The sequence below is a fragment of the Panthera tigris genome, chromosome A2, assembly GCF_018350195.1.
Source record: "Panthera tigris isolate Pti1 chromosome A2, P.tigris_Pti1_mat1.1, whole genome shotgun sequence".
Lineage (NCBI taxonomy): Eukaryota > Metazoa > Chordata > Mammalia > Carnivora > Felidae > Panthera > Panthera tigris.
Genome location: NC_056661.1, coordinates 80,034,961 through 80,051,104, shown reverse-complemented (window position 1 = coordinate 80,051,104; position 16,144 = coordinate 80,034,961). Strand labels below are relative to the sequence as shown.

Genomic DNA, 16,144 nt, shown 5'->3' with positions numbered 1-16,144 from the left:
CAAATACTAAACATTCTTCTAAGTTCTGATGATACATAGATAATATAGATTTGATTGTTTATCTACCGGATATACAATACAGAAACCTCTACAGAACTGTCCCTTTGGACATACATTTAAAAATTTCTCCAATGTGGTATTTATTATAAATTAGAAAGTCTGAAAGATATCAAATATTTCATTTTAATATTTTAGAGTTAAATTTTACCATTTAAAATGCCCAAACATATATTTTATTTCTTTATCAAAGTATATAAATATTAATAGCACTTCATTTTAACACCAGAAAATAATGAAAGTCATAGGTATAATACTTAAAAGACTTGATGTTTTCACCTAATATGATTGTAGGTACATTTTTCCATTCCATCTTTCCCTCCCCCATAGAAAATGATTCCATGCCAAATCCCTTAAATTCCTCTTTTGAAGTTTAAAATTAATTCCCATGGTTGCTCTTCTATAATCCCCCATCTTTTAAAAAATGCAAAATATGCTTATACATTTTGAGAAATCAGATGAAATCCCAAATATCCTATGTGAGTGTGTGCTATGCTTTTAAAAAGAAAGCCCACACATTCATTCTCAAAAACGCTATTCATCAAGGAATCTAATTCTATAATTAATACGAACAAGGTAACAATTTGCTTTAAGTGTCCACTCATAATGTTAAATCAATGTTAAATTATAAAGAACTTCCATGGAAATACATAAGACATACACACTGATTATAAATGAAATTCATTATGAGCAGCTCTATTATACTGAATAGCAAATGAATTCTTAATAATGAGGCACTTGATGTGTTATCCAGAATTGGGGTTGACAAGAAAGCCACTTAGCTTCACTCTCTTATAATATGAGAGCAAGTAACTGATATAGCACATACATTTTTCAGTTTGGAAGGAAAGCTTGAAAGGAAATTATGTTTTACCAAAGCTTTTTAATACAGTCTATTTCCTTCTCAGACTTGTCGAAGGTTCTGCTCTTTTTTTATAAGCTCATCTTGCCCTTACCATCAGAAGTCCATAACAACAGATGCTAGAATAATTAAAAACCTATCACTATAGACTCTTCCATCACATCACAGACTAGGAAAATGAAGGAGGTTTATGGGTGTCCTTGTCTCACTTTCTCCACCCCTTCGTGGTTGATGTGTAGGCTTTAATGTGCATCCTTGCACCTCTCCTCCGGCAGGAAGCCTGTCTCTGGGGATCACTTGCAGAAAATAGGACATTGAGTCCATAATTAAAGTAATCTCTTTCCAGGCAGATGCCGCAGTTGGCTCTGTTATCACATATTACAAAAGGCATCTTGAGGGTTATAAAATGTGCAGCAAATAGCTTTGGAGATGAGAAACAGCAATTTTTCATCTAATTTTGATCCATAGACATGTAAGCACTGTATTGCTACTTTTTGGTTTTGAGCCAAATAACTATTATGGTGCTAAGATGAGCCGGGCAGTAACCAAAATTAAAGAATACTTTAGCTTTTATCCTCAAAGTGAGAAAAGCTCTTTTGTAACCATCTTTGCACTTAGCAAATAAGGATGCCATCTCAAATCTGAGCATTAATGCCTGCAGGCGGATTTAGAAGAAAGGCTTATGTAGCTTAGCTTTACAGCCATACTTTCAATATATTTGCTTAAGTTAAAACCAGAGGTTGATTAAGGGACCTACCATCTTAGCTCCTTTGCAACTACGGTGAACATTTTTAATTAGAAGCATTTCTACTGTTTATCATTGGTATAATATTTTTGGACTTTGCTCTTTGAAATACATGTCAGCCCAGATAACTAATATGTTCACATTATTCCTAATCCCTTCTCTAAATACTCAGAGTGGGAACAAATGGAGGACATTTGACTAACGTATTTTTGTTTCCAGCTTAGGACTTGTCAATATGGGTAACCAAACCTGACCTCATTGTTGTGAAGTGCTAAAACGGAGATGCAAATAGTATTAACATTTTTTCCTCAGTCCTAAATAAGACAATTTTTGAATATGAACTGATGTAATGATAAAAAGGTTATCTCAAAATCCAGAAAATATGTGGTTTAAATTTTCCTCAAACTGTGTTTATTAAAAAAATTTTATTAAAAAAAGTTTTACATGAACTTGGGCCTTTCAATTAAAAAAATACTATTAATAATATTAACCTTTATATTTTATGCTAATCTAAATAACATTCAAAAGCAGGAAATACCTCATTTAGCTTAATTAATGATAGGAATATTGTATTCCAACATGGCTAAGATATCAAAATTATTATTTAGAAGAATTTAATATAATAAAATATCACTTGAATTAGAGAAAAATTACAAAATAAGAATTTTAAATTATTGATAAAGTTTTGTTAAGTGCCAAATTGTTATTTCCAGAGTGCCTAAAATGTTACAATATAAAGCTACCTGTCATCAGAGCAATGTTTGGAGGTTTAAATAGCATAGTATAAATCCTAATTCTCTAACACACAGTCATCTGGTACATTTTTGCATTCTTGCAATTTTTCATTTATGTACATATGTATTCATTCATCCATTCAACAAATACTTTTTGTCCAAATAATTTTATAATACTATTGGATTTGAAATATTAGAAAAATATGTATTCAGTATCTTGCTACCTCAAAGGCAGTTTTCCATTCTGCATTTTGCTTCACCTTTATTTATATGAATGTTATTTTGTCCTTAAGAAATTACCCCTAATTTTTATCCCTAATACTATTCCTTTTTACTTATTTTGTTTGGAATTCATATAGTGTTCCTTCCTTTTTGTTAGTATTTGTCTGGTATACTTCTTCTATCTCTTTACTTTCAGTGTTATTGTGTTATTATCTTTAGGTTTGTCTCTTGGAATAAGTACATTGCTAGATTTTTGAAATTGCATTTTGAAAGTCAAAGTGTATTAACTGGTGAATATAGTCTATTTATATTTATTGTAAATATGTATGTGCAGTTGTTCCTGGAGCAGCATGGGTTTGAACCGTGCAGGTACACTTATATGGGGAATTTTTGTAAACACATTACAGTACTATAAATATTTTTTATCTTCCTTATGATTTTCTTAATAACATTTTCTTTTCTCTGGCTTATTTTCATTGTAAGAATACAGTGTTTAATACATATAATATACAAAATGTTTTAATCTACTGTTTGTTATCAGCAAGACTTCTGATCAACAGTAGGCTATTAGCAGTTAAGTTCTAGGGGAGTCAGAAGTTACACGTGGATTTTCGACCATATAGGGGACTGGTGCCCCTAACCCCTGTGCTGTTCAAGGGTCAACTATACACTTATTCATATTATCTTACACTTTACATTTCTATGCTTTTGAAGTTAACCTTCTTTCCTTTCTTTTGAGGGATTACGTTTTCTTTAATCTGTTTCCCAATCCCTCCCCTATTTTGGAAGTTATACTTCTATTTCTATTCAATAATTTATGTTTTTAACAAAAATCATTGAGTCTACAACCTTCTTCCAGAATAACTAGAGAACCTTAGAAAACTTTAATACTGATTTCCCTCCTTCCTCCAACTCACACATTCATGTTGCTTAATATTTTAGTTATTATTTGCCATTAAATTCTATCTGAAAATACTTATTGGTGTATGTTTTATATATAAATTTATTTATGTATTCAATGCTTGTTTGAAATTTCTAATGTGCTTACTAATTATTATTAATTATTGCATCACAACATAATTTCCTACATCCCACACCTTTCTTCTGAGTTTGTTTTCTTTTTACTAAAGTACATCCTTTATTATTATCTTTTAAAAGTTTATTTATTTTATTTTGAGAGACAGGGAGAGAGAGAATCCCAAGCAGGGTCCACACTGTCAGTGCGGAGCCCAAAGTGGAGCTCAAACTCACGAACTGTGAGATCATGACTTGAGCTGAAACCAAGAGTCAGACACTCAACTGACTGAGCCCTCCAGGTACTTTTTTTTTTTTTTTTGAATTTTTTTTCAACTTTTTATTTATTTCTGAGAGACAGAGACAGGGTGTGAGTGGCGGAGAGGCAGAGAGAGGGATAAAGAATCTGATGCAGGCTCCATGCTCTGAGCTGTCAACACAAAGCCCAACTAGGAGCTCGAAATCATGAACTGCTAGATCATGACCTGAGCCAGTCAGACGTTCAGCCAACTGAGCCACCCAGGCACCCCATTAAAGCACATCCTTTAAAGTCTTGCTTTAAAAGCTGTTTCTGTGTATGCTAAAAATATCAAACCTTTTTTTTTTAAATGTCTTTATTCTGTTTTTCATGCCTGAGTGATAGGTACAGAACTCTATGATGACAATTAATTTCCTTCACCACTCTGAAAATACTGTGCCATTGTCTCCTGGCATCTCTTGTTGCTGATGAAAAAACCACTGCCAGACTAAAATTACAGAAAATCTACCTTTTCTCTTTGGTTGTCTTTGAGATTTTCTCTTGGACACTCTGAAATTTGACTATGATCTATATCAGTGCTAACTTTATTTATGTCACAGACAGAAAAGACTCACATCTTCCTTAATTCTAAAAAGTTCTCCACCATTATCTCTTCAAATATGTCTGTCCTCATTCCTTCTATTCTCTCCTTCTAAAACTTCCATGTGATGTTCTGTACCAGGTTAATAATGTAAAGTCAGACTCCTTACTCACTGAGAATTTTAGTTTCTCATAAGTGATTTACTTTACCTCAGTCACATGACAAGCTTTGCTGTTTTCCCAGACAGGGTTGGATAATACTTTGAAGCTTCAGGCTCATGCACTGGGCCCAGGGCCAGCTCCCTCTCTTTCTCTTGCTGTCTTTGCTCACAGCAATAGCTTCAGATCCCACTTAGGTTAAAACTCCAGGCCTAGGACCTAAATCCAGGTGTAAAATACCTGTAGGCCATTGTGATGTCTGCTTCCACTTCCTGATCCAGTTTTAATGCCTCTCCTTTCTTCTGGCAGCTCGTGTCTTCACTTCCTTTCAAACCAGTTTTGTGTATACACACACACACACACACACACACACACACACACACACACACATATACGTGTGTGTATATATAATGTTTACTCACTTTTCTAAAGTTTCTATGTGATTTTAATAGAAAGAGTTTCTGTCATGCCAGCTCAGTCTCCCACGAAGCCAGAAGTCCTCTACAAACATAATTTTAATGTGTTTGAAACAGAAACTTATTTATGTTTTTATCACTTACTACTCCAAACACCTCTCAAGTTGCTATACTATCTTCATAATTACTATTTTAAAAGTGACACAAAATGGCAATATGGGATGGCAGCTAAAAGGACATGTTTTGGATGAAAACATTTCTTCTTCAAGCTCTTCCTTCAGTAAAAGTGGTTCTAGGAAAGGACAGGAACTGAGTAGGTTGCCTGCTACCCAGGTGCTCACTGAATGGAAGGTGCTACCTTTACTACTACTACTATCATCACCATCATCATCATCACCATCATCATCATCTAATGGTATTGCAGATTTCATTTTCACTTACTTTCATATTAATGATTAGCATTCTAGACAAGCTAATTTTGAATATTAGGCACATGGTGGTAAATTTTCATCAGGTGAAGACATATTTGATAAGGCCTGGAACTTAAAACACTGTGGCAGGGGATGCGGGGATTGGCAGAGTGGGATCAGGGACTGAGACCCAGGGGTGGGGGCAGGGAGAGGAAGAATAGTGCCTTAGCCTAGCACAGTCAAAAGGTAGCCCTAAGCCCTGAGCACTGTACAAGAAGGTAACCAGAAGGGATCCCCATCTATCACTCTTGCCATACCATTCCCCATAAAGTGAAGGTCCATATAAATTTCTGCCTTAATGAACAAAATTGAAATGGACAGGTAGCTTTTGACATAAAACTGCCCTGCTTGGTCAGGTTAGCAGTTATGATGTTTTACATTCACAGGACCATTGCAAAATCTTAGCTTTACTTTACTTTTTTTTATATGGCCTTTGAAGTACATGGTTACATCCTGGAAATGTTAAGGTAACATTAGAGGAAAAGATAATTCATTAGATTCTCTCAGTGCCGGGGCATCTGGCTGGCTCAGTCAGTAGAATGTAACACTCTTGATTGCAGGGTTTTGAGTTCAAGCCCCAAATGTGGCATAGATTTTACTTAAAATTAATTAATTAATTGATTAATTAAATAAAAATAAATTTTAAAAAAGATTCTCTCAGTGCTACATATTAAAACTTTCTGTAATGACGAAAATGTTCTTGATCTGTGCTGTCTAGCAGAATAGTCACTAGACATATATGACTACTGAAACCTTGAAATGTGGCTAGTGCAACTGAGGAACTGAATTTTTTATTTTATTTAACTTGAATTAATTTAAATTAAAATAGCCACATGTGCCTTGTAGCTATCACGTTAGAAAGTACAGTTCTAAACAAATTTTAGAATATATGTGTGTGTTTCTGTATTTATGCAGACATATGTATATACAGTTATGTCTGTATATAAATATAAACATAAATAATAAACATACACATACAGACATACCATGGACATATTTACAGATTTGGTTCCAGACCACGGCAATAAAGCAAATACCACAATAAATGAGTCAATGAGTTTTTGGTTTTCCAGCTCATACAAAAGTTATGTTTACACTGTAGTGTAGTCTATTAAGTGTGCATAGCCTTATGCCTTAAAAAAGTGCATATTTAATTTAAAAAAACTTTATTGCTAAAAAATGCTAACCATCATCTGAGCTCTCAGAAAGTCATAATCACTGATTACAGATCACCATAACAAACACATAATAATAATGAAGTTTGAAATATTGCAAGAACTACCAAAATATGACACAGACATGAATTGAGCAAATGCTGTTGGAAAAATGGCTCTGGTAGATTTATTCATTGCAAGGTTGCCACAAGCCTTCAATTTTAAAAGTCTGAGCCCCACATAGGGCTCACTATTTTAAGTGCAGAGCCTGCCTGGGATCCTGTCCCCTCCCCCACACAAGCTCTCTCAAAAATAAATAAACATTTAAAAAAAATCACAGTATCTGTTGAGTGCAATAAAGTGAAACACAATAAATCAAGGTATATATGTCCAAGTAAGTCACAGTAGACAAGATAAGTTCTTCAAAAAATTCTTACCTGGAAGAAGCAATCAAAATTCTATTTCATGTTTGCAATAATGCCTTAATATTCAGAGATTTTACTAAAAGCAGAGCTAAATAAAATCTTGCTCTGGTATACGTTATCTGAGTCACTGTATTGGCAAACCACGGAGTTGTTGCTGCCATGAGAAAAAATTATTCACCTGTTTCCCAGACATCTTTGTCATCACTATTTTGGACTGCATAGGCAATTTGAAGAGAAAATATTAATTTCACACGTGAGGCCTTAAAACTGGTCTCATCCATTCTACTAACGAAGAAGTACACAAATCTCTGCCCACAACTCATTTAAGAAATTTCTCTTAGATACAGACAAAACCGCTAGTAATTGTAATACATAAAGCTTTTAGATTTACCAACTTGGGTCTTTTTGCTCTCACAAATGCTCCATGTGATTTCAGGTAGTAAGTGCCAGGTGCAGTAGTAATCCCATCTCAACAGCAAGGCCTTGTAATCTTGTGGATTCCAAAGTCCATCTACTTAAGTACCCTCCACTAGGGTATGATTCCATGCCATGAAGGGAAGGACAGGGCAAAGGGATGTGTTTGCTATAGGCTTGGTTTTTTATGTTTATTTGGTTTGGTTTTGCTTCTAGACCTAACATTTGGAAAAACAAATATTTCTATCTGAAAGGAAAAAACAAGCAGAGATTAAAGAAAAAGAACAAATTCACTAACAACTATTTGCTATGGGGCAGAATTCCACAAATGTAGGTCCATCTCTGGACCCTAAACAAATTGATCAGTGAAATAGAAAAATTTTCTTACTGTAAAGTAGGTTTACTTTGCCAATAGTCTTATGATTCTGATACAAAGAAAAGTGTCATATGAAATCCCAGTAAACTGCTCTAACATAACCAGGACAGTTTACACTGTGGTTTCTTGGAAGGATGAGGAGACAGGAAGGGAGAAGGAAACAGCTAAAACAAAAGGAATAGTTTGGCTTTTTGAATATCTGTTAAATTTTTAAAATATGTTGTATAATTAATATAATGTAAATAATTTCTTTAGACCTTCCTGGAGATTAATAGACATATTTTATCTCAACATTTTATCACACTACCTAAATTTAAATCCCCAGGAAGCATCTTGACCTCATTTGCCAAAATGTTGATAAACTGATAAATAAAAACACACATTAGTCTCTGAACTTAGACTGTCTCCTTGTCCAAGCCTAATTGGTTATTTAACTTTGATGAAAAACAGGACCTACAGGGAAGTGAGAACCATCAGGGTCCCTGGCCATTCACTTTTAAGGGTAGATAATATTTTTTTTATTCTGTCATTCAAAGGCACATATTTGAACAGCACTGAAATAATTGTCTCAAGTTGGGAAATGTCTGTTTAGAAAGGAAAACTAGACCATCAGAAAGAAATCAGAGGCTTGTGACTTAAGAGACAGATAAGATTTCTCCTATGGAAAACAGCATATCTAGTTTTATTGAACAGTACGGATACAATCATTTTAGCCTTACATGAGAAGTAATTTACTTTTTGCAGTAAGCTATGCAAACCTAGAAAGCAAAGCAACATTTCTATGTATCAATTGTTGGCATCCTTATCTGTAGGTGTGAATGCACTCCCAATAAATGCACCCATGGGAGAGTCCCTGATCTTATTTCAAATGTTTAAATAACAAGGCAAATAAATCTGTGGTGTTTCCTTCTGATGGATGGAAATAAATGAGCAACCATACTATCTTTCCGGGGAATCCTCCAGACACAGTGGAATGGCTCTCATCAAAAATTAAAGGCTTCTGAGATACACTCAAGGCAGCCCTTCAAATCTCTGCATCTGTATTATTTCAAACCTGTCCAGTATTCAGAAACTGCTAGTGTCTTCAATTTTTAAAATGATTTTTTTGCTTCCTTGTTTAGTGTACTTTTTAAAAATGAGTCTTCTAGGAAAATCTTCTCTTAAAATGTCAAAGGTTCAGGTACAGTCCACCTGTGTACGTCTTTGCTGGGTGACTTCATCCTCTGCTGTGGCTTCAGTATCTTTTTTTTTTTAATTTTTTTAATGTTTATTTATTTTTGAAGGAGAGAGAGACAGAGTGTGAGTGAGGGAGGGGCAGAGAGAGAGGGAGACACAGAATCCGAAGCAGGCTCCAGGCTCCGAGCTGTCAGCACAGAGCCCGATGTGGGGCTTGAACTCACAAACCGTGAGATCATGACCCGAGCCGAAGTGAGACACTCAACTGACTGAGCCACCCAGGCACCCCCAGTATCTTAAATAGAACACTGCTTGATTCTACTCTGTTCTTAGTTTTCAGAGAGTTCACTTATGGTTAAGTTGTCACTAATCCAGGCACAAATATGATCTTCTTTTATGCTCCATTTTAATTCTAATACGATGCTAGCATCTCTGCCCAAGCAATTAAACTTAAATCTACTAGTGATAAGTTTTGCCTTTATAATGCACACATTCCCTCCCTACTGGAATCCCTTTATGATAAGGAATCACATGGAATCAGCATCCAAAGAATGAACCTCCATCATACATATGACAATCAAACCCAGGTTTGACATATAAATCTAATGTGCTCTCCACATTGCAGAAATTTAAATAGGTGCCTCTTATATTTGAAAAAGAGCCCAATATAGTGCTTTAATCATAGTGAATGCTCACAGATATTCCCTTGTCCCCCACATACACTCATGGACCAGATATTAGTTTTCAATGTCTGATTTGTCATTAGTTTCCCTGTGTTTGCTCACTTTAAGTAACATTTTCAAAAGATTCAAAAACTTTCAGTAAATATTTTGGCACTAAAACAAACAATAAGGTGCCTCTCGATATTTGAATGAACTAGATAATATTACCACATTTCTACATATAGAGATAGGTTTCAAAATGAGGCTAGGAAACACATGTTGGCCACTTAAAAAATCTGAGAGATGCTGGGGCACCTGGGTGGCTCAGTTGGTTGAGCATCTGACTTGGGTTCAGGGTATGATCTCACAGTTCACAAGTTTGAGCCCCACATTGAACGTGCTGCTGTCAGTGCAGAGCCTGCTTTGGATACTCTGTCACCCTCTCTCTCTGCCCATGCCCCACTTGCTCTCTCTCTCAAAAATAATTAAACATTTAAATTTTTTTTTAATTTTGAGAGACGTTGAGAGTGTTATGCTAAGTGGAACAAGTCATACAGAGAAAGACAGATACCATATGTTTTCACTCTTATGTGGATCCTCAGAAACGTAACAGAAGACCACGGGGAAGGGGAAGGAAAAAAAAGTTAGGGAGGGAGCCAAACCTTGAGAGACTCTTAAAAACTGAGAACAAACTGAGAGTTGATGGGGGGTGGGAGGGAGGGGAGGGTGGGTGATGGGCACTGAGGAGGGCACCTGTTGGGATGAGCACTGGGTGTTGTATGGAAACCAATTTGACAATAAATTTCATATTAAAAAAAAAAAGAGCGAGACATTGATACCAACCACCAATTTGACACAATTTTCATTGTATCAATACCATGGGTGTTTTATCATAATAAAATAGATAAGAGATCATTTTAGAGGCAACTATAGTGAAGTAGCAAAAATCACCTGCTTGAAAGTGGCCTGCCTTCTGAATCCAGGCTGTATCGACCACTGGGTGAGTTACATTAGGCAATTTATTTAACACCTCAGTACTTCAATTTCCTCATCTGCAAACTGAGATAAAAACAGCACCTACCTCATGGAATTACTGTGAGAATAACATGGATTAAAGGATGTAAACTACTTACAACAGTAGTTTTCAAAAATACTAATGTTCCAGTTGTTATTTTACAACCGCTCTTCCCGGGTAGTTTCTCACTCACTTTTCGGGTTAGATGTCTGGAAGGTCTCTGTCCTTCCTTTCTTCCCTCTTTCCCTTGTCATGTCTCTACACTTTTGCCTCTTCCCTCCTTTTCCTCCATCTCCTTATTCCTCCTCCTCCTCCTTCCTCTTCCATCTTCTCTCTGTACCCCCACCTTGACCTTGGGATGTTTGGAGGGGATTTACATCCAAGAAGTTTGGATAATTAAATGCCTCTTTAAACTCAAGGCTTACTAGTCACTCAAGAATAATCGAATATAAAAGTAAAGACAAACCATACTGATGTAAGATCTGAAGACTAAGCAGTTCTCTGAGTGAAATTATCACTTAAAATGTAAGTGATATCAACAGGTATCGTAAAACTAATGACAAAATAATTTCAGCTCCTGATCCATTTACCACATGTGTACCAGTACAGCCAGCAACTTCATCCTCAGGCCATCCTTTGCTCTGTCTCTTGCTTGATTATTTTTAACGACAAAAGCAGTAAACAGATGGGCCCAAATGACTTTGTGGCTAAGTGGTTTATCAATGAAATCTGGTTTAGTCAGACAGTGTGCTGTTTCCAATTCTCTAGGAAAAGCACACAGAGAACATTATAGAATAGTCTTGGATTTTAGTTCAAATGTTCCATAACTCTTATGAGGGGGATTTTTTCCTCGAAGAATTTTAAATGCAGGGGCATCTGGGTGGCTCAGTCAGTTCAGCATCTGACTCTTGGTTTCGGCTCAGGTCATGATCTCACAGTTGTGAGATTGAGCCCCATGTCATGCTCCATGCTAAACGTGGAGCCTGCTTGGCAGAACCCTCTCTCTGCCCCTCCCCAGCTCTCTCTCTCTCTCTCTCTCTCTGTCTCTCAAAATTAATAAATAAACTTTAAAGAATTTTAAACAGAGAACTAGGTTTTAAAATCACAGAGTATGCATTATACATTTGCTGTATTAATATCCGGTTATTAAACTGGGTGCAGCATCAATTTAATTGCCAGCTTTAAAGAGACCATGTAGGGGATAAATGATAAATATTAGCTGCCTTGGTTTTCTTCAAATCCAAGACATCATCAATTGTAAGATATTAAGAAATAAAATTAGGACTGCCAGTTGTAAGATGCCATCAAAGGTAACACACAACCATAGTTCAGAGATCCCAAAATGTAAGAAAAATCTATACCTTGGGATCAATAAAACATGATATCATTATTAGCTAGTAAGAAATATTTATTGGGGCACCTGAGTGGCTCAGTTGGTTAAGTGTCCAACGCTTGATTTCGGCTTGGGTCATGATCTCACAGTTTGTGAGATTGAGCCCCACATTGAGCTGTCAGCACAGAGCCTGCTTGTGACTCTCTCTCTCTCTCCTTATCTCTCTGTCCCTCCACTCCTCATGCTCTTTCTCTCTCTCTCAAAATAAATAAATAAAAAACATTTTTAAAAATCTTAAAAATTTTTTTAAAAAGAAATATTTATTGAGGACCTTCTATTGTCCATAGTTTCAGTATTAGGAACTATTAGGTAAATAAAAATACTATGTACATAGTTCCTGACCTTGGGAGATTTAAAGCCCAATTAAAAAAGAAAACACATGTGAAAAATTAGCTAATGACATGAATTAACTAACAACATGTAAAAGTTACATAAAACATATTACAAAAGCTTATAAACATAGTTGAAGCTTCATTTCCAAAATATAATTCTTCTTACCTTAAAAAATGATAGCTTTAATTTTGGGGATTAGTCAGAAAAGAAAGAATCACGGTATATTTATAATCAAATGCCACAGGTGTTGTGTTATTTTATTTTTGTTTAATACTCAGAGTTAATGTTGAACATTAACAATCCTCTTCAAGTATTTCTGGGCACATACTAATTACAGAAACTAACTCTTATATATAGCTCTACTAAACACATCAAAAATACTGTAGAAAGAAATAAAGGTAAAAGATTGCAACTTGAGTTTAAAAAAATCTCAGATAAATTACTTCAGTGATCCAAGTTCGATCTTCAGTTTTCCTGTACCCTCTCATAAACTAATCAGAAAGAGATCAACAAATTTTATTGGAAAATATGGATGAGAGTATAGGAACATCTTCTCAGTCAATAAATATTACTTCTGACTAAATTATTTTTCTAAGAAAACATTAAGACTTAAACTACCTAAATTACTTCTCAGAAGAAAATAGAGTTTGATGCCCTGGGAACTGAGGCCAGAAGCCATCAAATATCAGTTTTAAACAGATTCAATTCAAAACTACATCTATTTGGAAACAGGCAGTTGTATACTGCTGACACAGGTTTATTTTGTGTTCCGGCTTTCAAAAAAGTAATTCTTGTTTTAAATGAAGAAGTTATGCATAGCAAGAATTTAGATTATCCTTCATAGCGCCAACGTGAATAAGATGGATGTGCCAAAAGAGTCAGAGATCACTATTAAACTAAAGGAAAAGAGAACACTGAGCATCATTTATCTCAAGGGCCATTTTCTGTGATTTCTATATGTGAGATGTTGTACAAACTGTGGCAGCAATCACAAAGAAATAAAAACGTATCCCTGTCCAATCTAATCTAATAACAAAGGCATTAAATTAACTCGAATAAGTATATAGTAAAATATAATCAGCATTATAATAGAGTTACAAGCAAAATGCAACAGTACACATCATTTCTGTTGTTGATGTCTTAGAAAGCTTTAGGGAAGCGTTGGCATTTTAAACAGATCTTGAACAATGGGTAGGATTTTAATAACTGGAGTGGAGAGAAAAAATCATTCTGGGCTAAAGGAAAGCAAGGAATGTTTAGGGAGTTGTGCCCTATCAGGAAGTGCGTCTGGTGGAAGATAAGAGAGAAGATGATAAGCAGCTAGACTGGGGAGACTCTTCAAACCCAAGCTAAAGGGCTGGTTTTCAGAAAGGAGGTTTAAGTATCCAAGTTTTGAGTGACCAAGGTTGTGCCTTAGGAAGACTAACTAGACAGCAATGTGCAGGATTGACTGGAGGAGATAGGCTGGAGGTGAACAGATCATTTAGGAAGCTACTGTAATCATCTTAGCAAAAGGTACTGGAAGGAAAAGGCTCAAGTATGAAAAACTTTCCGAAGGAGAAATGATAGGATTAAATGTCAATCAGCTGGGTAGGATTAATCTGATGCTTGCAGCATGGGTAACCCAGGGGATAGACAGGAAGTATATAATCAGTGATGCGGGAGCCATAGGAACACTTGACATTGAACTGTATGTTTTTAAAGGGGAAGGAAAGGTAGTGGTGAATTTTAGAGTATGCAGGTTTTATGGAATTTTGTTGTTTGAGCAGAAGGTTCAGAATCGAAAACCATTCAAGATGCCTTCCAGCTCTGTTTTGCCTGACTGTCCATAGAATAGCTATTTATGAACTGCCTTTGGCTGTATTCCATTGGCCTACACATCCACTAAACAAATATTTCGTGGGTGTTTACTGTGTGCCAGTGACTGTTCTAGACAGTTGGGGCAAATCAGTGAACAAAACAGAAAAAATTCTTGCTGTCAAGGCACTTCCATTTCAGTAGGAAGTGACAGACAATAAATGACATACATAAATAAAGAAATGAAGTATATTATGCGTTAGAAGTAAAAACATATAGGGCATAAAAAAAGAGAGAAGACTATGAAATATAAGGACTGGTGATTCTGGGCCAGGGCTAGGGATATAGTTTACACGGAGAGATGTCACAAGTCACAGCATTTGAACCATTGTGCAGTGTTAATATCTAAGGATGCTGTTGGGACAATGCTCACTGCATTCCCCAGCTTCCTCTTAATGAAAGCACATGAAAGAGTCATTATGTTTCTATAGACTCCCTGACTCCTCATTACCACCTCACCTAACTGATCCCATTTCTCTCTTGGCACTAATGACCATAAAGCTGAAAGCTAAATTTGAGATCTTTCTCCAAAACATGTATGGAGCCTCATGGCACTTTTTTGTACTTGTTTTTATACTTTGTTTCCCTACTGCCTTGACTTTTTCACATACTTTTATCTTCTTGTGTATCTATCTGTCTATCTATCTATCTATCTATCTATCTATCTATCTATCTATCTATCTATCTATCTAGAGAGACAGACAGAGAGAAAGAGAATGAGCCAGGTAGGGGCAGAGAGAGAGGGGGGAACAATGGATTCGAAGCAGGCTCTGTGCTGACAGCAGAGAGACCAATAACAGGGCTCAAACTCACGAACCATGAGATCATGACCTGAGCTGAAGTTGGATGCTTAACCAACTGAGCCATCCAGGTGTCCCATATTTTTGTCAGCTAAAATCCAATCTAGAACTCTTAAAGTATAAAGAAATACGCAAAATTAAACTGCTAAAGTTGCCTTTTTTATGGTTTTGAAGTCTTTTTGATACCAAAATTAGTGGCTTTAATTAAGGTCAACCTTGTTGAAATACTACATTTAAATACTTACCCTATATGTAATCCCATGAGAGGTATATTTGCTTTCCCTACAGTCACAGACACTTCTGGTACTTACATGAAATTCACGCAGCCAGTGCCAGCAGGTGGGGCAATCCAGACGAAGCTGAGGTTGGTTGTGGGCAGATGACTCACATGAGAGGCCACCACACTGCACATAAACTGGTTACCAAACTGGTGGTCAGACATGATTCCTGAGAGACAGAAAGGAAGGGAAGCTGTCATAAAAACAAATAAAACAAAGTCTTTCTTACCATGACACTAACAAGAGTTTCTGGACCTTTTTCTTTCATGTTAAGATTCATCATGCTGTTTGACTTTCCTGTAAGCTTTGCAACTTTCTAACAACACATTTTGTTGTTAGAAGGATATTCATCATTTAAACCATTTTTGTTAAGGAGCAATCTACTAATTTCATTGCTATTGTATTTTCTTTGCTTTGATTTTATGGACTGGTCTTAGTCCATCACCAAAGACCACCAGGACCACACCTATAATATGACGAGGTTGGATTTATTGGAAGCGTTTACAGCAAATGAGACCAAATATTCTTGGAAACTGGGAAGTACCTCAGTAAGAGGATGTTAGCAAAGGCTTGTTAAAATATTTGTATTTGTGTTAAGTTATTTAAGAGAGGATGGTGATCTATCTGTCCTGGGAATTTCCTGATTTTAGTACTGAAAGTCCTGCATCCTGGGATTCCCTAATCTTGCTGGGGAGGTTACAGGGTTAGGTAGGTTTGCTTCTGGATTTGGTGTTATCAGAAAGT

General features: G+C 35.9%; 1 protein-coding gene across 1 annotated transcript in view; it reads right to left on the bottom strand.

Moving 5' to 3' along the window:
- RELN (reelin) overlaps positions 1-16,144 on the bottom strand; it is a 524,409-nt gene that overhangs the window by 355,925 nt on the left and 152,340 nt on the right. Inside the window, exon 3 of the mRNA XM_042964909.1 lies at positions 15,434-15,569. Coding sequence (XP_042820843.1) covers positions 15,434-15,569 — 136 coding nt within the window. The remainder of the gene's footprint in view (positions 1-15,433; positions 15,570-16,144) is intronic.